This window comes from Salvia miltiorrhiza, chromosome 7 (genome assembly GCF_028751815.1).
Source record: "Salvia miltiorrhiza cultivar Shanhuang (shh) chromosome 7, IMPLAD_Smil_shh, whole genome shotgun sequence".
Classification (NCBI taxonomy): Eukaryota; Viridiplantae; Streptophyta; class Magnoliopsida; order Lamiales; family Lamiaceae; genus Salvia; species Salvia miltiorrhiza.
In genome coordinates, this window is record NC_080393.1 from 576,156 (window position 1) to 601,543 (window position 25,388).

Below are 25,388 nucleotides of genomic sequence, written 5' to 3' on the forward strand. Positions count from 1 at the left end.
ATTCTCCATTCACAATATACTTAATTATCATTATAAATATTACTACTTTTTCCACTCATAATACAATAAATATTTTTGTTAAAATTCGTGTCGTCTACTTTTATGATTATTTTTTGTGGACGGAGGGAGTATTAATATACAATATTGAAATATAAATAATAGAAGAGGATCTGGCGTCTGGCATGATTAATTGGAGGAGAAGGTCGATGATTGTTCTTTTCTGGACCACATCCATTAATTGTTCCCCTAATCATGCCATTCCCCCATTTAATTTGTTTTCTTTCAATTTTATACGAAATAAACCTTCCACTTGACCCATTAATCTAACACCATCACACTAATTATAATATATTCTACATCTCGGGCAAGCAAATTAAACAAAATTAATTAACTTTAATTATTTTAGTAACATGCTCTTGATCCTAGAAGATCAATATAGTAATACGCATGCCACGTGTCGGCACGCGATCCGTGCGAATATGATAGACTAATGCACGCATTATGGTATATATGCACATCAAGCTCACACACATTGCTCCCCTTTTGATATCGATATTATCACACACACTACACACACTTTTTTTTTTCTCATAATCTTCAATCGATTGAGCGTTAATTTGAAGAAGGAATTCGGAAACGAAGAAGGAGAAATCATCGACGACGACGACGAAGACGGCGGCGGATCCATGGAAGTTGGACTGAATTTCAAGGAAACTGAGCTGTGCCTCGGCCTCCCCGGCGGAGGTGGAGGCGGAGGCGAGAGCGACGCCGTCAAGACCTCCGGCAAGAGAGGCTTCTCCGAGACGGTTGATCTCAAGCTCAATCTCCATTCCGACGAGGCGGATCTGAAGGAGGCGGCCGAGAACTCGTCCGCCGCCGCTCCTCTTAAGGATCCGGTCAAGCCTCCTGCCAAGTAAGCAGAATACACGAGCACGAGCGCGAACACGAATAATTTGTGAATTTAATTGAGAAATTTGTGATGTTACTGGTTTTTCTAGGGCGCAAGTGGTGGGATGGCCGCCGGTGCGGTCCTTCCGGAAGAACGCGATGGCGAAGCAGAAGAGCGGCGGCGAGGAGGCGGCATGCAGCGGCGGAGGGGCGGCGTTCGTGAAGGTGTCGATGGACGGCGCGCCGTACCTCCGCAAGGTGGACCTCAAAATGTACGCCACCTACAAGGAGCTCTCCGACGCCTTAGCTAAGATGTTCAGCTCCTTCACCATGGGTACGTTACGAGTCAACACTCTAATCTATCCAAAAATATCGTATAATAACAGAAAATTATAGTCATGTAAATAAAAATATAAAAATAATACTGGTTTTGGATTATTATATCATTATACACATACGCGATGTACACGAATTTCCATATTTTTGTCTACGTGACTATAATTTCTTTTTGCTATATGAAGAAGCTAGAATGAGATATTATCTTTTAACTTAATTTTGATAAAAACTATAATTTATTTCATTATTTTAATTATGGTGTTGTGAAATGTATGTTGAATAGGTAACTATGGGAGCCAAGGAATGATAGATTTCATGAATGAGAGGAAATTGATGGATTTGTTAAACAGTTCTGAATATGTTCCCACTTATGAGGATAAGGATGGGGACTGGATGCTCGTGGGGGATGTTCCATGGGAGTAAGAAATTATTATTATTATTATTTATCCACTATATTTAATTTATTTGATTATAGCAAAATTATTGAAATTTAATGGAATGTCACTTATAAATCTGCAGGATGTTTGTTGAATCTTGTAAGCGCCTCCGCATTATGAAAGGATCTGAAGCCATTGGACTTGGTATGTGTCTCAATCAAATCTAGCTACCTTTGCTTTAAATGTCTACTTTGATTTAATTTTTTTTTTCTTTTTTGAAATTTAGGGTTTGGTGCAATGAGATATATATATCCATATTATTATGTGTCTGTATTTTATTTTAGGTTATTACCATTTAAATACATCAATTTTTCTTTTATTTTGAACTTTAACACGAACTTTAATTCTTTTTATTAAAATACATGCACTTTAATACTTACTTGATTTTTAACACCGACCGTATTTCCTCTAAATTGAATCTGAGGTGGCATATCTGAAAGATTATTGTCGCCCTCGCCTACGAGCTATAATCATCTTTCAGATATGCCACCTCAGATTCAGTTTAGAGAAAATGGTGTTGGTGTATTTAAACAGTAATAACCCTTTATTTTACATGCATGTTAGCATTATAATAAGTTTCTATTGTAGCTAAAGATATTTCATATTAGTATATATGAATATGGTTGAGCGCTTCTTTATGACATTTTTAACTAATTGATGTCATTTTTATAAAAATTTAACAATAATTAAATCGTATCTTTTTGTATTTATTTTTTGTATTTCAGCACCAAGAGCTATGGAGAAATGCAAGAGCAGGTGCTGAAGCAATCAGTTAATTTTACTACTTGTGAGACTTGGTTTGATATATGCCCAGTATTTGTTTTTCTTGTAATCTTTCTTTTTTCTTTTTAAAATTTGTTGTGTCTTCCTATTTTATTTCTGGGTTTTTTGTGACTGTGTCTGTATTTTGTTATAGTATATAGATATTGAAAAAAGAAGCATATGTATTGGACAAGAAGGCAAAATACACTCATATGTGTCTGGCTTGTTATTGTGATCTTTATTGCTATTATTATAATTAATTACTACTTGACTTTTAATTAGATTATTGACTGGCTTAATAATTACACCCTTGATTTTGTTGCTACATCTCTGCTGTCACAGTTGTGTTTATGTCTTCCTCTTTCACATAGTACTATAAAATTCAGTGTTTATTAATTATTTCACCAGATTCTCCATATCTTGATATTTAATTTTTAAATTCATTGATTATTGCAAAACCACTATTTCTTGAATATTATAGTCCCCCAACTAGAGGCCTGTAGGGAACAAGGCCATGTGCATGTTCATGGGACTATTCCTTTCATTACCAATACTTAATTATTTACTCACCTTTTTCAATTTTAAATTTAATTTTCATTTTTCTTGGAATTTAATATTTGTTTGTCTAGATGGTAAATGTTGGTCATGGTCAACTTGGATGTGAAGGAATTTTTATTTTAAAAATACACAGCAATGGTGGTTGGGAGCATATGCATATGTTCACAGCTGGAAAATTTTCTAGATATTACTATAAGTTTTCAGCTTATTTTCTTGAAGATATTATTGAATTTTAACTTAGGTCAATGGCATTTGAACTTCATATTCAAAGAAAGTTGGAAAAAAAAAAGATGCAGTGGTCTAAGCATGAATTTTTAGTCAATGGATTTTAAAGTTTTACTAGTAAATTTGAAGTTTAATAGTATTAATTATAACATTTTCTGGTCAATGTGTTTGATTAGTACTGTATGTCTTATTTTTGTAGTCAATGCAATTAGTGCTACATTAATGATCATGTTATGTGATTAATATTATGGTTGTGTATATGCAAGGCAATTAAGAAACATAAATTTCAATATGTATTAGTGGTGTGAAGTAGAAGCATTAAAGTATAAATTGTCGACCGTTTATTTTAAAAACTTATGTTTTCTCTCATTTCTTCTTCTTCTTCTTCTTCTTCTTCTTCTTATTATTATTATTATTATTATTATTATTATTATTATTAGGATCTCAACCAATTTCAGGTAATTGGATCCACTTGTTCTCTAAATATCACAATTAAATTATCATATAAATACGCATATTATTGGATTCGAATCCTAAAAAGAGCGAATTTTTATTATTTTCAGAAGTGTAATAAAATTTGTTACGAATACAGTAATTTTATATGTATAGTATGAAATTTACTGTACTCGAAAAAAAAAATTGCTTACGAACTAGTATTTGAACTCAATATTGCATCATGATGATACATCCATCATAGATCTTGGCGAAATGAAATTTTCGGCCCCTACAAGATTCGAACCTATATATTACATCAAAATGATGCATCCATTATAGATCTTGACGATCGAAGCGATGAAAATAGTTCTCTATTCTCATAATAATTTATAGTTTCCATTTGAATACCTTTCTATTCAATATATATGGAGTGGTTAGGTTGTAAACCACTTTTAGAGTATAAATTAGGAACATATTTACACCATTGATCTACTCATAATCTAACGGTTGAGATTTAATCTTTGAAAAATCATGTTTAAATGCCTAAATTCTATGTAGAATACGTCTGAATTCGCTATTTAAATGTCTGAAATTCGAAAATTAGATATTCACTCCCTATAGAATTCGAACCTAGTACCTTAAACTCATCCAATAAAGTGATGAACCAATCATAGATCTTGATGATCTGAAGACTGAAAATGATTCTTATTTTATGTTTTAAAATAAATTTTTATTTTAACAAATTTGCGCGTGTGTACTTGTAAGATCTTGTGATTATGATTGTCTTGTTAAGAAATCGGAAAAGATGATAGTTGTGAATATTTAAATACTAAGTTCCACCCATTATCTCAATTGGATGCAACGAACTTCAAATGTAATCATAATTTTTAAAGTTCAAGTAGGCAGACACATAATCTTTAAGGCTAATTAGTGTAGTTCAAAGTCATCAGACAATTCAATAACTACGAAATCCCCAGACGATCTTGCAACACATAAATAATTAGTATTTTATTCAAGAAAAAGCTAGAAATATCTATTTTAGTGGATCATTATTTTATTGTCACATATTTATTGAAAAAACGGAACCCCACGAAAATGTTGAAATTATGCAATATGTCCAAAAAGGGAAAAGAAAACTCCTTGTTCAACTAAAAAAACATCATATGTTTAAATCCTTAAATATGTCAACATTATAATGCCAAATACTAAATTTGTTCACTAAAAACAGAGAAAACACAACTATATAGTCTGCGATATACTATTTGACTTAATTTCGACTGTCAATTAAGCTCTAATTTTGTCGAAAGTCAAACTTAAGTGAAAATTACAACAAAAATATAAATTCACGTATTTTTCGAAGTTCTTAGTATTTTTTTTGCCATAACCCCAAAATAATATGTAGTCCCTCCGTCCCACGAATCTTGACACGTTTGGATTCGGCACAGGAATTAAAAAGTTGTAGGAAATAATTATTACCCAAAATGAAAACATGTCGAGATTCGTGGGACGGCCCAAAAGGGAAAACGCGTCAAGATTTATGAGATAGAGCGAGTATTCAACTAGTATATACTAAAAGTCAGAAAAATCAAATGTATAGTGGTGCCCTTTGTCTTTCCTGATTCCACAAAAAAATCAAATATATTTCACATATCTTTTTTGTCTTATAATCGATTTTCCACTCTACAAAACTTTTGCATGCAAATTGATGGCTAATCATGGCTCTAATGTATCTCATCAAGTGCAACAGCTACAACCAGCAAAATCCAAGAAAACCAATCTACAACAAAGGCCAAAACTATCGACACACTTTTTTTGAATACATATACAATCATCGTTTTTGTGTATGATTTTTCAATCAACCCTAACCCTGCACAGCTAGGGCTTGCAAGTGCTCAATGAAAACTTGCAAGCTCACGTCGTCGGTGAATATAAACTCCGAACCCTCAGAATACGTCGAATTCTGAGTGACGGATGGATTTAGCTTAGCAAGAAGAAACCTTGCCTGGCTGCTGTGCTGGTCACACTTGATGAATTTTGGGACTGGGATCCGTCCGGCCACCAGTTGCTCGGCATCAAGCTCCGGAGCTTCCAAGAGTTCCCTAAAACTTTCATGGCTCGGATCCTTGTCATACCCGAGCTTTCTCCATTGTGCAATCTTAGAGCCATGGTGGATGACGACATGGAAGAAGGAATCGAAAAGTAAGATTACATCGGGAGAGATGGAGCACACATCCAAAACAACTGGGATAGGCGGCCCGTCAAATGAATACTGGAACAGGGTTGGCTGCACCATGATAAGAGAATTCACCACCCCTTCACGGTTTAACATCAGCCGGAAATAAGCCGTCTCATCTGGAGTGCTGTTGAAGACATCCATGAATTGGGATCTTCTCAAGTAATACATAAATTGTGGAAAGAGGGAGAAGTTGGTGGAAAGGCGGAAGGTTGATGGATCTTCCGGCACATAATCACCAAATTTAGATGCAAAACGTATCAGCATCTTATCCAGCCATCTGATAACATCGTGAGCGAACATTTCTTCTGTCTTGTTGATGGCAAGTCTAGCCATAACTGAAGCAGCAGCTTCCTGGTCGAATCCTGAAGCGATTTCTGGGGAGTGTTTCACCACCCATCTTCTTGCAGCAGTGGTCACCCTCTTCCGAATTCCCATGTTACTATATCTGTATTGTGTTATGAACTGAATGAAAAATGCCGAGCTCGGTTGAGATTTCTGTTCGTCTGCAACTTCAAAGAAGAAAGCAATGCATGTTTTGCTGGTGATTGTACCCAGTTTCCAAATGTAGGTACCACCTTTACCAATCACTTTCTCGCTCACTGTATCATTCTTCCTTTGGAGAGAGATGCAAGGTCCAAGTGCTCCACAAATTTTCACGTCTTTGGTAGTCACTATCTCTATGGTCACATCAAAAGCCATCTCTAAATTTCCATCACTGTCACGATCAAACATGTGGCGCAAGCTTTTTCTGAATTCCTCTGATTCGAACGACTCTCCTAACATCATGAAACCATTGGAGCTTTCAACTGGGACTTTTAACTCAGCTGCTCCGACCTGATCCAGAGAGCAGGCGAACAGATCAAGAATGATGGACGACTCTGACAATCTTTGAGATATTTGCTTGTAATATTCGCAAGATTTTCTAGGGTAGGAAGCATAACCGTTGTTGAGATCACGGTGAGTTCTAATAGCAGTGCCAAAATCTGAGTCAACAATCATTCCTGGGCCAACTGTTGCAGGTCCAGTTGTGAAGACCATCACACGTGAACCAGTATTTATCAAGCATCCTTCTAACAATCCAACAGCTACTGAGATCGCAACCCCTGTACACCGTAAAGGTCGATGTCCTGTCTTGACCAAAGGTGAAGAATGGATATCTTCAATTGCTGTGATGATATTGAATTCATATTCAGATACTGGAACTAGAAAGCCTTGCTTTTGTACTGATGAAGTCTTTCCAATAGATTGCTTCATGTGATGGAGCCCAAGAAGCTCTTTGGCCTGATAACATAAGTAGATAAGCGTTTCACCAAAATAAACTTACAGAAATCTTTCATTTTGATATCAAGCAAATGCAAATTTAAAAGGAAGTATCACTTTGTTTTAAAGTTCTGATAAGTTTATCCTTGCTTCTAACACTAGCAACCCCCAAAGGCCTCACTATCTAACTCTGACCAACCCCCACTACCAAACAGCAAAGACGTATTCATGTCCTAACCTGAACCCATTATGTACACAATTCAGCAGTAACACAGGCAACTGCCTAAGGTCAATCCAAATATCAAGTAACTTTCTATGCTTCGTTCTGAATCTTTTTTGTTGGCCTACTCGAACAAAAGCTTAAGCCAAGAGGCAAAAGGTGACAACTCGAACACATTGGCTCAGACATGGATGTGGGTACTGCATGATCTGACACTGGATATCAAGATTTTGAATACTATATTTGAAGACATGGATAAACTATGCTATACTTTTTCCTGTCACAAGAAGTTAAAGTAACTAATGATAATCGGTACGTTAAAATAAACCACAAGCTAATGGACATGCAAATCACGTTCTCATATGAAGATTGGAGATTGCATCATTTATTTTAATCTCAAGTTCTCAACAAATAAGGGAAGACAAAAATGTTAATTCCGAAGCATCTTGTCACTTTATCTCAATATTTTCAGAATTTACTAGCTAAGCAATTCGTGAAAAAAATAATTGGTCAACTGCTGAACAGCTGGAGAAACATCACTATTTATTTTAACATCCATCTACTTGAAATCGTTGGAGGAAATAAAGCACATAATGTTGAAGATAACAAGTTCATGGATTCTAAAGTCAAGCAAACATACTGTACAGATATCACCTAGCACGAACTGAAGCACAAAACGGAAATTATCCCTTTCATCACATGATTAAAAGTGGAAAAGGTGAAATAAGTTTTCAGCTGCCAACCCTAATTGATCAGCATCAGACATGGAGCCTGAAAAGGCAAGAAATGTACCAAAAATATAACACTCTGTTTCATCTTTGAGAACAGGTAAGCTTATCACAGCAATGCGAACTGTATCTTTGAGAATGGGATACTGCTCATTCTATTCAACATTGAAACACACAACTACGCAACAAAAATCGAAGGCGCAACTCTTGCATAGGCAGCAAACGTGATAGTTTGTATATAGAGAATTATCATATATACCAATGAAGCTCAGATAATAACTATAAAATCCATCTAGACGTATAAATTCAATATCTTTGAACGTACCGTACCTTTTCAGACGAAACCTCACGCCCTCCATGAAACACCACAGCTCTCAAACAATCTGTGAATCCCAAATCATATACCCTCACCATTGCATCAAAAACCACAAGACCAACCAAAGCATTCTCCGGCAAACGTGCAATAATATGCAGCAACTCACCCTTCAAAGCCCCTAAATCCTCCTCCGAGGAGCAACCATCCACGACAAACACAAATGCCGGTCCAACCCCGACTCCACCACTAACCCCACTCCACTCCCCCGTGCCCGAATAAGCAGCAGAAACATTCGAGAACGAACCGCTATTCGACCTCAACGGCCCACTCGCAGTCCGCCCTAAGCCCGAATCCATGCCCAGGCCCAGGCCCGAGCTCGGCGCCGGACCCAGATGATACTCAACGGTGCTGTAAGTCGGAAAGAGCTCCGCCGGTATATTGTTCTCGTTGATATGATCATACGATCTCGGAAACGGGTTCCTCCGGTAGCAAAAGGGACAAACCCAGATTTTAGTGGTGTAATCGATGCGGGAGTAGGGGTTCCAAACCGCGCCGCATTGGAAGCAGTTCACCGGCTCGTGAGCTAGGATCGGCAGCTCGCTGAACGGCATCAGCGGAGTGCACATAATCGATAGTGGAACGACCAAAGCTGAGACCTCGGGCTTCGAGAGCGGCCATGAGTGCCACGGCCAACGCAAACCCTCGATCGCTTCCAATTCGGTGAAATCCATCGACGATTTAGGAGGCTTTAGGGGATTTTCATCGGGGGTAACAGGAGTTGATGAACCCTAATCGGGATCGGGGCCAGCAGTTTTGTGATTTTGGGGAATTTGTGAAAAATTAGGGTTTAATTTATGATTTTATAGTTGAAAATTTGAAAATTGAAAAAGTGATGGCCGGCTTTCGACCGGAGAGGGAAAGTGCAGAAGTGAGGGAAAGTGCAGTCCAGTCACGTGCCGAGTCACGTGAACAAAAATCCAATTTTTAATTACTTACTAATAATAATAAAATTAGTGACTATATTAAACATTTATTAAATATTAATCAGTCTTCTTTTGCTGAAACAGAAAGAGAATTACTCTATATTTTATCTATCTAGGCAATTTCCAATTTGAAATGAATTTCAAATCAATTTCAAAATTGAGTGATAATTTTGTAGTTATAATAAAATTGAAAGATTATTTATAAACTATTTTTTTTTTCTTTTTGTTCCATTTTTATTTATCTTCTTATTTTTTTATTTTGATCTAAAATTTTAAAATTCACTAGTTATAAAATATTTGATATACATATCAAATTAAAGATCACGATAAGAGTTTTAATTTGATATATTTTATATAAATAATTAATTTAAAATGTAAAAGTTAAATTTATTTAAAGATTTTTTTTACAATTCTCTCTCCTCTCTCATCTGTTTTTGAATAAATCTATTTTTTATTTTTATTTTTTGACTTATTATTTTTGCCTTTTCATAATATCTGTTTTTAATGTTGTGATTTTTAAAAAAAATTATTTTCTATTTTTCAATATTCAGCTTAATTATATTCAGTTAAAATAATTTTTTAATTATATTTATACATATGATAATTGAGTTGATTTCGATTTTATACAAATGCTAGTACTATATTAAAAAAGCAATTTTCAATCGGAAATCAAATTCAAAATTTAATGGCAATTTTGTAGTTCTAATAATTATTTGTAAATTGTATTTTTTTTCTTTTTATTTCCATTTTCTTTACCTTTTTATTTTTTATTTCTTTCTAAATTTATGAAATTTAACTAATTATAAAATATTTAATATGCATATCAAATTAAAGATCACGATAAGAGCTTTAATTTGATAATATTTTTGATTTGGCGTATTTATACGCATTTATTTGGGGGATTTTGGTGCGATTTTTATGCTTTATTGTTGATATTTATCTTATTTTAGCATGAATCCAGTTCTTATGTGAATTTTGATGGTTTTTGATAGATTTTGAAGAAAATACTTGATTTTGAGAAGAATTTTGAAGTCTTAGAACTATAAAATTTGAAACGATTGCGCGTGCGCTAGTCGGGATTCCCATACTGTCTCGCATGTCCGAAATTAAAGGCTGAATTTGCTAGATACATAGTGGACTGCCGTGTTTGACTTTATCATGGGCTTAAACTTTATTTTTTTTTTTTGTTTTTGGGCTGAACTAAAGCTTTAACTTTGCTTTATGGGCCTGTGCCCTACTTATTTACCTTATTAGATTAGGTCATTAATCATGGGCTTAAACTTATTTTATTTGTTTTTGGGCTTAACTAAAGCTTTAACTTTGCTTTATGGGCCTGTGCCCTACTTATTTACCTTATTAGATTAGGTCATTATTATTTCATCGGTTATATATTAGAGTCATCATATAACTTTAGATTATCATTCACGGCTCTCGCCAATCTCTGAAGGCAGATTGTGGACGCAATTCTTGGAGCAATATTTCAAGGTATATTCTCTTCATCTTTTCTTCGCACTCATTTATTTATTTCTTTTGTTTATTTTTATTATGAGTTCTAGTTAATTTCTTTTAGTTCCAACAACGATTATGATATGAAAGCACTAGCGATATTATTATGTGAGATCTAATTTATTCTTATATTTTTTTATGCTTGCATATGTGATTCTCTGTGTACTAGCAATATTATTATTTGAGATCTAATTTATTCTTAATACTTTTTTTTTATGCTTGCATATGTGACTCTCTGTGTTTTCCGATGACAGCGAAAGCAGAAAGCGAGGTGCGAAAGCAAGGAAGCGATTATGATTCTGAGAGCAGAGCAATAACACAAGTTGTGCCGCATGCGTTGAAACCAAAATACATGTCTCGTCATCGTCTAAGGTATTTAGCGACGAAGATGTAATACCGCTGTTGAAGAGGCTCGCCGATTTCTGGGCTGATGGAAGAAACAACAAGTGGGCTGAATTCCACAAATTTGTCAAGAACAATCTTTCAAAACCAAATTTCACGCGCACTTGGATATTTTTGAGAGGGTAATCTTTTTACGCTCTAAACAATGCAGTTGTTCATTGAGTTCCTTCCACTCGAACTTCAAGCTTCTCTGCATTGTCTCTCCCAATCAATACACATCTTTCCATGGCAATTTTGGGAAATCCAAACATGTTAAACCAGGCATACAATATGAAGACTGAAATTCATCCAATGCTGGAATTATCTCTTGTTTCCACTTAGAATTCCAGCATTTGATGAATTCGAGTCTGCATATCCAAACTTGTATGTCTCGTTTAACATGTTTGGGTGTTCCAAGATTGCCATGGAGAAATGTGTTTTGATTGGGAGAGACAATGTAGAGAAACTTGAATACGAGTGGAGGGAATTCAATGCACAGCTGCATTGCTTAGAGCTTAAAAATGTTGCCCTTTCAAATATATGTAAGTGTGCGTGAAATCTGGTTTTGAAAGTTTGTTCTTGACGAATTGGTGGAATTCTGCCCACTTATTGTTTCTTCCACGAGCCCAGAAATCGGCGAGCCTCTTTAGCAGCGTTATTGCATCTTCGTCGCTAAATACCTTAGACGACGAGGACATGTATTTTGGTTTCAGCGCAAGCGGCGCAACTTGTGTTGCTGCTTTAATCACAAGTGATTAGATTATGTTTATATGGGAGACCGAGTCGTCTGTTTGATCTGATGGATCTTTAACTTGAGCAAGTCATAGATTAGAAAACTGTATTGGAGAAGCCTATTTGTCGAGGACCTATAGCTGATATGTTCATATTTCATTATTTGATTTGTTATCGAATGTTAGTTTGTTTCGGGCTAAAGATAATGCAATTTTCCTGCTTTGGATGATCTATTATTTTTCCCCTTTCTTTATTTTTTTTCTTTTTGTTTATGAGCATATTATAGCCTTTTATAAGTTAACCTACGCTTTATGACTAATAAATAAATAAAGATTTACACACATATCTCAACTGTAAGAATAATGAAAAATTGAGCACGATTTGCCAAACTTACCAAATTAACAGCAATGGGAGTACACTTATAGCAATAATATGAAGCATTTTTTTTTTTCTTTTGATAAATTACACGAATAAATAAAGGGCATTAACCACCAACCGTTAGACCAACTACACAAAAAATTTTATGAACTTCAGTTTGAGCTTTTTTTTGTAACGTTTCTATCTTCGTCTTCGCTACCTTTTTCTAAATCTTTCAAAATGTTGCTTCAAGTGCTGTTTTGAAGTCTTGGATTATCACATCAATTTGTCATTTTTTGCATAAGGTGTAAACAAAGGTGACAGTCTCAACCCATGCCACATCACCTAAATCTCCATAATTCACATTTGCTAAAGTGTTCCTATTAGTCAAGAATCTTGATGACTTAAATCAGCAAGAATCAACAAGGAGATATATAGCTCAAATTTATCAGCAACATAAAAGAAGAAATCTATCTATGAAGATAGGGAAAACAGAGCTGCTATATCATTCACATCTTCAAATGCTTCAAAAAGATGTCATCTACGCGTCGCCCTATTAGTTGTAGATAAAGTATTGAGCATCATCGCCTCTTGCTGGTCTCAACTTGCATGATCTACGAGAATCACATAATGTAAACTAACACATCCATTACACCTTCAAATACCACAGCAAGAATGCTATCTATCTCCTACACATGTTACTGCAAACGACAAAACCTCAACTCTTGCATTTCAACTGCATACCCAATATTCATGCATTCGCATTAAACTCAGGTAATGTGACAGGAAAATCATAAACAAACATAAAGGCAGCTCGAGTCCCAACTCGATACACAGTTCATATAAAGTTGCAGACTGTGATCAACAGTTTATGCGTGCATCTTGATTTAGATCATGAAACAAATGAACACATTTGTTAGTGAAACTGGATGCAAGGCACGACCAACGAAATCATATGATGTAATCTAAATATCTAATGCAATCACCAAAATCTTCAAATGCCATATCAAGAGTGCTATCCTCCTACACATGTTACTCTAAACGACAGAAGCTCGTTCGCACACACTTATCCGTACTCTACTTATTCTAAGTTCCTGATCAGTTGAACTCTACTTATTCTAAGTTCCTGATCAGTTGAAACGCTCGCGTAGAACATCATGCCCAACGCAAAGAATAAGCTCCAAATACCAATGTAGCAAGCAACAATAACACAGTTATACAGTGATCAACACAATCCCAGCTTGCAAAATCATTCAAATTTCATCAAACAACAGGCGATTCAGTCGCTCACAACAAAATCAAACTATTTTAGCCACAAAGGTTGAATGAATGCAACTTCCATTAATCAAAGGTCTGATAATCAGAACAGTGGCAACAGTAGTAAACACAGAATTCAATTGCAACACTGAACTACAATTCACCTCTCAAACGCTGGCGTATCCCCCTCTCGGACTATCCACGACGTTGAGCAAGGAGCCGTACGGCGAGTCCTCCAGCGAATCCTCCGGCGCCCTCAGAACGCCGTGCACGAGCACGACGGCGGCCCCAATTACCAAGGAAACGAACAATTTCATCCAGACGTGCGCCCAGAAGAGCGCGCCCAAAGTGCTCACGGCGAGAAATCCGACGACGAATCTCTGATCGATGTCGTAATCCAAGACGGAGAGAGGCTCGTCGCGGGCGAGGACCAGGTACACCCAGGCGGCGAAGAGGCAGAGGAAGAAGACTAAGGTGAGGGGGCGGGTGATTAGGGTTAGGAGGAAGATGATCAGCGTCAGAACGACGTAGTTTGGGAGGAAATAACGGAGGTTTTGGTTGACGCGGTAGGTGGATTCGGAGAGGGAGATGGGGAGGCTGAGGGCGGAGAAGTCGAGGAACTGCGGCCACGGTCGGAGCGCGGCGGAGCTGGTGGTGGTGACCGGTGGCGCCGCCGGTGAAGACATTTCGTGGGTCGTTGATTTTGTCAGAGCTGACTACGGAATAAAAAAACAGCTCGAAATAAGATTTTCAATAAAAGTTCGTTACATACAGCAGTAGATTCAATAGCAATTACTCTAAATTAAGGAGAATTTAATATAATAGTAATGTATATAAAATTTAAATTAATCGTTATTGAATTTTTTCACTTTGTGGATTGATCACTCACATTTTATTTTATTTAAATAAAATACTATGTAATATACTTCTTGGATTCAAACTAAAATCCATAGGAGTTTTAATGAACCAATCTAAAGCCCATTAATTAGCTCGATTACATAAATTCTTGGGCTTTGATGGCCCAATTTTATCATATCAACTTCTCATGCAACATTGATAATAATCTTTCTGGGCTATTATTCCTTGGAAATTTAATCGTATCCATATAATTATTTTTCTAGTCATAGTTCTTTAATATTTATGAGCTATAGTTCTTAAAAAAATTAATATGTAGAAAGAGATGACGGTGGGGTGGGGTGGGGTGGGGTGGGGTGGGCTAAGGGAGTAATAACACATGTAAGAGTTCAAATTAATTCCAAGTTCATTCACATACATAAATTCATAAAAAAAAAATCAAGTATAATTTGGGATGAGTAGTTTATGACCTTAATTTTGACATTTTTTTTTACTTCAATTCTAATTTATTTTTATATAACCTTGTTTTTTTCAAATTTGTTTGATTGTGTTCTATATCCAAAGATTCTAACATTGGGGTATATATCAGATTAAAACGACCTTAATTTTTGAAATTTGTTTGATGTTTGTTTTCACCTCATTTTATCATTGACTGAACTTAACTTAATCAAATGGTATTCGAATTTTGGATGTGGGACATTATTGAACAAGTTTATTACTCCCTCCGTCCCACGAAGCATGACGCAGTTTCCTTTTTAGTTTGTTCCACGAAACTTGATCTGTTTCTAAAAATGACAAAAAATTTACCCTTTATTCACCTTTTCACTTTTTCACCTACCACACTTAACACACAAAATATCAATTTCTTAATTCCCGTGCCGAAAAGAAATGGGTCATGCTTCATGGGACGAAGAGAGTAATATTCATATTATTTAAAAATAAATCAAAATTAAGGTTATAAATAAAAAAAACATCAAAGTTAAGGTCATAAACTATTATTAACCCTATAATTTATAAGTTGAACTTTGGATCATATTTTAAATACGACTTCAAAATTCGCTTATTCTTTAAAATCTAGAACTTACATAAAGTTTCACTAGTTTTTATTCGCGATTGGAAATTCAATGTAGAAAAGCTGAATCAGCTTGCTGAATTATATATAGAATAATAGAACATACAATAAATTACCGATTTACATATGGTTTAATCAAACATGTATTAGGATTTACTCATATTATTATCTCATGCGAGCTGATTCAACTTAATTTCCAACACCGAATTCTCAGTCTCGGGTGAAAATTGAACCTTTCTACAAAATTTCATATTTTTAAAAAATAAATAAATAAACAGATAATCTATACTAATATAAATGCATGCAGTAATTGCTTATATAATTAATAATAACTAATTTCTTTAAATTAGCTGCAAAATTCGACTCACATAAACTATACTTGCAAGCAACTATCACAAAGTAGATAGGAATTGATGAACATTTGAAGGTCAAATTATCAAAAATGGAAAAAAAATTATTTGATTATTTTGATTGAAAATTTGAATGGTGTGAGGAAAGTGGACGTGGCCGAAGTTGCAACTGAGAAAAAAGTATGGTTGTATTTAAATTATGATGACAACCAGATTACAAGCCAATTTCGTCTGCTTCTCTTGTGTTCCCAGATATCACATTTAGGGCCCGCGATCGCACCCACGGCCCGGCCCTCTCTCGACACCGATGGTGCCTGCCCATGTCCCGTGGGGTTGCCGTCTTCTGCAAAAACTTGTGTCATACTGTCTCTATACTCCGATCGAGATCACTTCCGATATCGTGATATTATAGGCAATTAAGGGGCGTTTACTTTATATGATTGATAAAACGCCTGATTAATTAAGTACTTTTATTATCAAGAGTATGATTTACTCCCTTCGTCCCATGAAGCATGACTCAGTTTCCTTTTAGGTTTGTCCCACGAAGTTTGACCTGTTTCTAAAAATAGCAAAAAAATTTACCCTTTATTCACATTTTCATCTACCACACTTAACACACAAAATATCAATTTCTTAATTCTCGTGCCGAAAAGAACTAGGTCATACTTCATGGGATGGAGGGAGTATTTAATTATATATCACGCGGCGAACTAATTCACGTAAGCTCCAATTCAACAATCTGACAATCGAAAATAATTGGGGGGACGTAATTGCAAAAATTAAAAAGACAGTAATTGTAATTCGATGCGCTTTGAAAGCCACAGTAAAATTGCAATCACTTAATGAGCTTGTACACGAGCTAATGAGTCGAGCATCGTCATGCTCAAAGCTTGACTTGTTTAGCTAAACGAGTTGTTCATTAAATTACCGATCGAGCTTTTATCGAGTCAAACGTCGAATAGCTCACGAATAGCTTGGCTCGTTTACGGCCCTAGTCGGGATGGAGGGAATATATGATTTGGGAGAATCAACACGTGGTTGAACACGAGGTAGGGTTGAGTTAGGGGTGTAAGTGAACAATGAATGTAGGGTTGGTGAGTGAATTAGTGCGTGGGGTGTGACTGAATTGAGAACACATGAGTTGATTTTGAGAATAATATCTTATTACATGGACTTGGTAAATTGCACGCAGCAAAATAAATTAAAGTGGGATTTATGTGGCCCATAAATAATAGATACAAATGTGTAAATATATTAAGGGTCTGCGTAGGGAATACCCACGGATTTATTGCAACAAAAATGGCAATTTATATATGTTTGTCTCATCCTATATGATAATTGCCAGTCTTTGACTATTTGCTTTGTCCAAATATATGCATTGATTAATTTCACTGCAGAAGAATAGTGTTATATACTCATTCTTTCTATAAAGTGATGAAATAGATCGATCAAAGTTGAATAGTGAAAGGAATTTATTAAAATTGGACAAGAAGTTAGAACAACAAATTAAGAGTTATGATATAAAGGTCTAGACATAAAGACTATAATTTTTAATAAATGGAGAGAGTATATTCAAGAATTAGTGCTTCACATAATATAAATAGAATAAATAGTCAAGAAAAAATTTCCGCCTATTTTATTTAAGTACTAATTCTTGAATATATACTCTCTCCGTTTGTAAAAATAAAAAATTAATTAATAAGTACTGCATTCGCTGGATAATTCTCGGCCTATTTAAGAGTTTCGGACTTACTCGAAGCTAAAATGGGCTGAAAACTAACGGTAAGACGTAAAATCTCTCCTTAATATTCACTAAATTTGAAGGTGTTGGATCTAAATAATTAAAGGGGTTTTTGGTCCTCCAAATCTCTCCTTAATAACATGGATCTAAATCTCTCCTTAAAGGAGTATATTACTTGATATATCAATTATGGGAGATTTTCATGTCACCTCAAGTTTAAACCAGATACTATTTTTCTTCTTGGATTTGTCTATGTGCTGACAACAGACAAAAGAAGGCCACGGGTATTTCCTTTTCTTTTCTTTTTTGTGAATAAAATTTGGTCGAAAATTAAGTAGTAATTAAATCGTAAGTTGTTAAGATAATTAAAAAGGGAAGTACGTAGATTAACAACGGACAAAGTATATTTTAAAGGGTTATAAAGTTATAAATTGCAAATTAGTAAATCTTAATCTTTTTTCAGCGTTTTTACAAATTAAATCTTTTTTTTTTCAGCATTTTTACAAATTAAACTCGTTTAAAAAAAAAAAAACATTGCAATAAAGTCTCAATTTTCGATTCATAGCACTCACTCCTAAAATTTTGCATGAATTTCAAGTTGAGATATATCTAGATATCTATACTATGTCGAAACTTAAAATTTGTCGAGAACTTTCAAAGTCTATTATCTAAATTATTCTATGGTGTTGTCAATTTTATTATTGGACGTGCAAAATTCTTGAAATGGGTGAATTTACAACAAAACAAAAGGTTGAAACATTAGACCATGTTTAACAATATATAACGTACCAACCAACTACCTACTAATTAAACTACAATCTCTTTGATATTTGATTAAAATTTCTCATCTTTACATCACCAATAAAATTAGAGGATTAGGACTGTAAAATCATAACTCATATATAAAATATCGGGTCAATCGGTTTAATCTGTCTGGTCCGGTCAACGATCGGGTTACGGGTTAGCTCGTTGGGTTACATTAAAAAAAATCCTAGGATTTAGAATGAATTGGCGCTTCAATTCTTGCAGCTATTCATTTTTTAAAATCCTGCTGCCGTACGGCAATGCCAGCTCGTTGCTTCATCAATATTTCAAAATTCTAGTTTTATTTGCAAAAATGCAATTAACCAATTATTTTCATAATGTTTTAATAGTGCATGGAGTAATTAATGTGGCAAGAAAATTCCAAATATAGAGGTCTATATCAGCAGGTGCATTTATGTAGCCTTTCTTTTTTGTCGCGCAATTAAAATTTGGGGAAAAAATGTAGCATCCTAAACCACAAAATGAAGCTCCATGCCATGCATGCTTTAAATTTGTTTGTTGTGCATCACTATCTTCATCAAACAAATCTCTCTCTCTCTCTCTCTCTCACACACACACACTGACACACACACTATAATGATAATGCTATTTTTTATTAGAAATAAGAATAACGAATAAACTAGCACAAATTTACGAATAAGCTATTTACAATGCATGAATAACGTATTCAAATAATATAATAAAATTTTCGACCCCTTAAGAATTTGAACTCAAATTTGAATGGTTATTCGTAAATTACAAGAAGCTTATTCATAGATTTTACATGCTTATATCAGTTCTTGTTCTCTTGAAAGATAATATTTTCACTGGATCATTTCTCTCTCTATATATAAATATATTAAGTGCAATATTTTAATGATTTGAAAAAAAAATAATAATTCACAATAATCAACCTTTATAAATAACCTATAATTTTGCTAATTTGTAGTATATACCATAAATTAAATTCAAATCTTGATTGGACGTGATGGGCCCTTTTGTCTCCTCTAAAAATCATGCTTAAACTAATGTCTTGTCATGCATGCATGTTAAAGTTCTTGATGATGTGCTTATAAATAGATTAATGAGATTTTGGGAGGATATATAGTAAAATACAAAATATAAGAATATAAGCACATATAATTAATGACAATTCCTTCATTAATAACTAGAAAGTCCTAAAATTAGGATTTGTTGAATGGAGACGTAGACATATATAGTGATTTAAAAGAATCAATTTCAAAACACTTGGATCTTGACATGACTCAATAAAAGTTTGTCTGAGCTTGTAACCATACGAATTAATTAATTACTATATTTTTATACATCGCTGACTAACCTTATTTGATATAGAAAAATAATTAATGAAAATAATATATCATAAAAATAATTAATTAAACGTAAATTCAAAATTATAAAGCTTATTTAATTTAGGCATGATTAAATTCAAATAGACTCATGAATCTCGAAATACTATATGGTAAAGAAGCTACGATATATTTTTCGAAAACGGGTCTTTATTTGAGTTTCTTCATAAGATGTTTATAATGTATACTTTAAAGCGACTTACCTAATAATAAATTTTTTTATTAGTAAACGATAAGAAATTAATAATCTTGATTCAATTATGTATCTAATTATATTCCATGTCTATCATATAATTAACTCAATCTAATCCGATGTTTATTAATGTAAGTGGTAGCATTGTGGGCCATAACTATATTATTTTACAAAAATAAAAATGATCATAGATACTTTAGATAAAGTAATAAGGTGTTTATTTTTTTCAATATTAATTTCGACCTATAATTTATTTCGTTTAATCGTTTGCAATAAAAAAGAAAGATAGATTCTCCGCGCTCTTGTATATAAATTGTAGTAATCATTTTTAACCTGACAAGGAGAGAGAATAAATAATTTAAAAGAGTAGTAATTGTTCCTCAAAGATGAGACACAAAATGGTATCTTCATAAATTAATCATCTTTATTTTTCTGAATTGCCGAAGAAAATGCCTTTTATAATTAGTCAAAGTTATTCCGTGCTACCAAAGTTATTTCGTGATTAATTTAATCTAATTCACAATTAAAGAAGTGTTTGCGAAATAATTATGTTGGGGAATAATATTTGCATGTTGCTGGTTTAATTAATTTATTATATTCATGGTGAACAACATTTCCTTTGCACCGCGTTTAATTATGGAGATTCTTGTATTAATTGTGCTACCAGGCTATAATAACAAAATAAATTAAAAAAAGGCTATAATAAGATAAAATTAATCACCGATATTTATATATATGAAATGGGAGAACATAAAAAAATAAAAATAAGAACTTAAAGTCAACAAAAATAGTCAGAATAGGTGAAATTCTATATAGATATATTATTATATTAACAGATCATCATGGTACGCATATAAATTATAGAAGCGTAATTAGCGTTAATCGCATTAATTTGAGTCGTTTATTAGAATGTATTTGAATTAGTATTTGGATTAAGAACCAATGCGTTGCATTTGTGCATAATGTAAGGGCATTGGTCTCTAAAAAAAAGTTATTCATTTATTTAATTTTTTTCTCTCATTATTTGAAGTCAAAATCGTTTATAGTCTAGCTCAGTTTGCTAGGACTCTTGTGCAATCGATGAGTTGAAAATATGATTTTCTTACATGATCTAGAGATTTTGTAATAACTGATATTATTTGAATAAAATTGATCGTCTTTCATCTTTCAAAAAAGAAAAAAAAAATCAAATTCATCCTTAATAACATAAGATATTAAATGAAAATTACATTAATTTCTTTAAGTTACAGAGTTACAATTCATGCTCGCATATATTAGGTGATAAGAACCTCTCGACTTATTAGATTGAGGGTATTATATATGTCTTATTAACTGAGTTATGCTTCTTCGTCAAAATATACTGAGTTTGCTTGATATAACATCATTAAATATGTACTCCCTCCGTCCCACGAATCTTGACACATTTTCAAATAAGGTAATAATTATTACATTCTCTCTCCTGCTTTATCACTTTTATATTTTAAATTGCAAAGTGGGTAGTTTTATAAGACATCTTATATGGGTGGGTAATTTTGTAAGATAACTAACCAAAGTGGGTACTTTAAATTCTTCCCCTTTTATTAATTACACACTTACAACACTAATCTACAACTCTTTAATTCCCGTGTCGAAATTAAACATGTCAAGATTCGTGAGACGGAGGGAATATAATATTAAGCTCAAAAGTAATTTCCAGCGTCTGAAGACACAAATAATATGATATGATATTTCTCGTTGAGGTGAATACATCATAAGTGTAACCTCATAATATAACATTTTAATAATTTTATCCCAATAAATCATTAATTTATTTCTTTCTTAAATTTCAAAATCTTTTCTTGCATATATCATCTAAAAATCTCCCACAATTGTATTGCACAATTAGCATTTGGTCCTAATGCAAACTTCTTCTCCAAAAGTTCATCCAACACAAAATTAATCTCGAGAGAATTCAGTCTCAAGCAATCGAACGACCGTTGGATATACAATTCCATTCCAAATGAAGGCGACAAAATCAAGCAACGAAACTTGGGCATGTAAGAAGGTATTTGACTAAGCTAATCTTAAAGAGCTTACAAGCTCTTGAAGCTTATAAAATGCTTCAATAGTTTATAAGATACAGTTTTTATAAGAACTTATAAATTATCAAAATATTTGGATCATTGAGCTTATAAGCTATATATAAACATTTTAGTTAGAGAGAGAAAAAATCGAAGATAGATGAAATTAAAATGACATATGATGAAAATAAAAATCATAGTTGAGTTATTTTTGTAAAATAAATATTGCTCATAAGATAGTGAGAAAATAAATTAAGGTAGATAAACTTATTTTTTGGAAAGCTTTTAAGCTCTCAGAACTTATTTTTACAACTTATAAGCTCTTTACGAGTTTACTTTACCAATTGAAGAAACTTACAAGCACCTAAACAACTTCCTTTAACTCGTATTAGTGATTGCTTCAGCATAATTAAAAATATAAAAAAAATATATAAAAATAAAAAGGGGAATGTTCACATGGGGTGCAGCTCCACCCCGAAAACGCATCTCCACCGTGGGTTTCCCAAAAAAGTCTTCCATCTCGGTGGCTGCGCTTGTCCCCTTTTCCCTCGACATCCATATTCATGCACCCACAACCACCTTTACCTCTTTTCTCTTATATATTTCTCCATCTTCTCCTTCTCTCATCTCTACTCAATCATCATTCATCAACACTCAAATCTTCAACCTCAACAAACATCTCAACAATCAATCATGCCTACTTCCGATCTAAATCTGGAGGCGACCGAGCTCCGGTTGGGCCTCCCCGGCTCCGACCAGTCCAGCAACAAGAGAGCCTCGCCGGAGACGGCGGAGGACGCCGCCGCGAAGTCCGCGCCTGCGCCGAAGTAAGTTAATTACTCGATTGATTCGTCGAATTCGCTTGATTAATTCGCCGAATCTGTATTGATTTGATGCGGATCGGATGTGCAGAGCGCAGATAGTGGGGTGGCCGCCGGTGAAGTCGTACCGGAAGAGCACGGCGGCGAGGAAGGCGGAGGCGGAGAGCGGGATGTATGTGAAAGTGAGCATGGATGGAGCGCCTTATCTCAGGAAGATTGATATCAAGCTTTACGATGGATATTCTCACCTCCTTACTGCTTTGGAAGACATGTTCAAGCTCTCCATAGGTATACATACATTATACATACATATATACCTATATGTACAGATTCTTCAAATTTATTTCATTTTTTTCACGATTTAATATTAATACCTTTGCATTATGTTTTTTTATCAGGTGAATATTCAGAGAGGGAAGGCTACAAAGGATCGGAATATGCGCCAGCTTACGAAGACAAAGATGGCGATTTGATGCTCGTTGGAGATGTTCCATGGGAGTAAGCTCTCTCTCTCTCTCTCTCTAGATATATAGATACATAATAATAGGAAATTATGCCTATATATATGTAAAAAAAAATATAGAAATAGTAGCTATTTTGAACTATTACGCCCTTACACGATTTACACGGATTTTTGTATATATCTAACGAAAATTGTTTTTCGTTACACACAAAATTCGTGTAAATCGTGTAACTGTGTAAGGCATAATAGGTCGAAATGACTACTATTTCCATATTTTTATCTATATATATTATCTAAATATATTGATGAATTAATGAGACATATATATGCATGCTAATCAAGATGAGGATTGCTTGTGTTGCAGAATGTTCATGTCGTCTTGCAAGAGACTGAGAATCATGAGAGGAGCAGACGCAAGGGGATTGGGCTGTGCTCAGTAATATATATATATATATATATATATATATATATATATAGAGAGAGAGAGAGAGAGAGAGAGAGAGAGAGAGGTATGTGTGAAGAAATGAAAGAGGAAGATGATGATGGGAGGGGAAGAGATAATCATCGATTGCTGCAGCTTGGGTTGTCGAAATTGATCTAGATTTTGAGATTGATTGATTTGCATGTATTCGTTCAAAACAGTAGTTTTTTTTTTTTTTGGTTCCAATATATACCTCGTTTGAGAGGTCGAACTGGAATATATATATATATATATATATAGTAAAATTAAATTACAGTTTTCATTTTAGAGTGTGAAAAACCTCGGCGGTTTTCGGATCAATGTAATGTTTGTGTTTTTTGAATTGCTTACTTGTAATAAATCTGTCAAAGCCAAAAGAAAAAAAATCATATACTTAGGCGTAGTGGAATATAGAGATATACGTATTATATATCTTCATTGTTTCAAAATTTTTGTGTTTTTCGATCGTATTCTTATGCAATAGTTGATTTTGATATTATTATTATTATTATTATTATTTAGTTGAATTAATTGGAGCAGTTGAATTTTACCTAGATTAAAAATCTTCAAAATCTAATGTTGTATACCTAACAGTATCTCATGATTTGAGGATCTTAAGCATAGATGTGTTAATCATTGTTCCAGCTCATTCATCTGCAAAAATGGACTACAAAGAATTACTATAAGTTAAGTTAAATTATGAGGCAGCACCCTACTCTAGTCAAAACCTTTTAGTTATAGGAAATTCTAAGTCATACAAATAAAAATATGGAAATAATAGCATTTTTGACTGAAATACCCTTTTAGTGTGTAACAGTATAAAATACTCTATTACACACATTTTATAAGCGAAAAAGTGTGTAACAGTGTAAAATACACTGTTACACACTTTTTCGCAATCACACACTTTTACGTAATTACACATTTTTGAGAAAAAGTGTGTAACATTGTAAAATACACTATTACACGATTTTTGAAAAAGTGTGTAACAGTGTATTTTACACTGTTACACACTTTTTTGCAATTACACACTTTTACGTTATTACACACCAGTGGCGGTTCTGAGGGTGTGCGGGGTGGGCGACCGCACAGGGCCCCGAAAAATTGAGGGCCCCCGATTATATATAGGTCTATATATTTATATATATTTAAATAATTAAAAAATAAATAACTTTATTAACTAGTTCAATGGAAAGATGATCTCTTCAAGTTATGTGGAATCTTGTTGATGTAGGTTCGATTCTTGAGAGTTACAATTTTACATTTTTATTGCTTTGGGGCCCTTTTCCTTCATTAAGTGGTGTGTGAAATTGATGATGAAAGTGTTATTAGTGATTTTGTTTACTTATAATTTTATATTTTTATTGCTTTGGGGCTCTTTTCCTTCATTAAGTGGCATGTGAAATTGATGATCAAAGTGTTATTAGTGATTTTGTTTCAAAATTTACAAGGAGAGCAACACTTCTCAAGTAAATGATTTAGTTTTTACATGCTTATTGTGTAATAATATAATAATAATAATAATAAAAAAAAAAACTATCGCTCGGTAATATATATTTTTTTGTTTTATATTTTTGATACATTT

At 33.9% G+C, this 25,388-nt stretch overlaps 3 protein-coding genes and 1 long non-coding RNA gene across 4 annotated transcripts; 3 read left to right on the top strand and 1 right to left on the bottom strand.

Annotated features, from left to right (window-relative positions):
- The first annotated feature begins 252 nt into the window (after positions 1-252).
- On the top strand, positions 253-2,701 carry LOC130991302 (auxin-responsive protein IAA14-like). Its single transcript, XM_057915433.1, has 5 exons — positions 253-913; positions 999-1,222; positions 1,508-1,643; positions 1,744-1,805; positions 2,387-2,701. The coding sequence occupies exons 1-5, from the start codon at positions 687-689 to the stop codon at positions 2,422-2,424; spliced, it is 687 nt and encodes a 228-aa protein (XP_057771416.1). The 5' UTR covers positions 253-686; the 3' UTR covers positions 2,425-2,701.
- A 2,565-nt stretch (positions 2,702-5,266) lies between these two features.
- Positions 5,267-9,372, bottom strand: LOC130991301 (protein transport protein SEC23 G). The gene is made up of 2 exons (XM_057915432.1): positions 8,416-9,372; positions 5,267-7,158 (listed from the first exon to the last, which is right to left on the bottom strand). Exons 1-2 carry the CDS (start codon positions 9,130-9,132, stop codon positions 5,503-5,505), a joined length of 2,373 nt encoding a protein of 790 aa, XP_057771415.1. The 5' UTR covers positions 9,133-9,372; the 3' UTR covers positions 5,267-5,502.
- A 1,402-nt stretch (positions 9,373-10,774) lies between these two features.
- Positions 10,775-14,383, top strand: LOC130991303 (uncharacterized). Its single transcript, XR_009091121.1, has 2 exons — positions 10,775-10,869; positions 11,145-14,383. It is a non-coding gene; the product is annotated as an uncharacterized LOC130991303 (long non-coding RNA).
- An 8,252-nt stretch (positions 14,384-22,635) lies between these two features.
- On the top strand, positions 22,636-24,237 carry LOC130991304 (auxin-induced protein 22B). Its single transcript, XM_057915434.1, has 4 exons — positions 22,636-22,886; positions 22,972-23,168; positions 23,279-23,378; positions 23,708-24,237. The coding sequence occupies exons 1-4, from the start codon at positions 22,753-22,755 to the stop codon at positions 23,781-23,783; spliced, it is 507 nt and encodes a 168-aa protein (XP_057771417.1). The 5' UTR covers positions 22,636-22,752; the 3' UTR covers positions 23,784-24,237.
- Positions 24,238-25,388: the final 1,151 nt, after the last annotated feature.

Excerpts from the sequence above, each read along its gene's own strand:
- LOC130991302 (XM_057915433.1), top strand. The coding sequence starts at position 687 with ATGGAAGTTGGACTGAATTTCAAGGAAACTGAGCTGTGCCTCGGCCTC. Across the intron at positions 1,223-1,507 it reads GTTCAGCTCCTTCACCATGG|GTAACTATGGGAGCCAAGGA; the intron begins GTACGTTACGAG and ends TATGTTGAATAG. Across the intron at positions 1,806-2,386 it reads ATCTGAAGCCATTGGACTTG|CACCAAGAGCTATGGAGAAA; the intron begins GTATGTGTCTCA and ends TTTGTATTTCAG.
- LOC130991301 (XM_057915432.1), bottom strand. The coding sequence starts at position 9,132 with ATGGATTTCACCGAATTGGAAGCGATCGAGGGTTTGCGTTGGCCGTGG. Across the intron at positions 7,159-8,415 it reads GTGAGGTTTCGTCTGAAAAG|GCCAAAGAGCTTCTTGGGCT; the intron begins GTACGGTACGTT and ends TTATGTTATCAG.
- LOC130991304 (XM_057915434.1), top strand. The coding sequence starts at position 22,753 with ATGCCTACTTCCGATCTAAATCTGGAGGCGACCGAGCTCCGGTTGGGC. Across the intron at positions 22,887-22,971 it reads AAGTCCGCGCCTGCGCCGAA|AGCGCAGATAGTGGGGTGGC; the intron begins GTAAGTTAATTA and ends TCGGATGTGCAG. Across the intron at positions 23,379-23,707 it reads GTTGGAGATGTTCCATGGGA|AATGTTCATGTCGTCTTGCA; the intron begins GTAAGCTCTCTC and ends CTTGTGTTGCAG.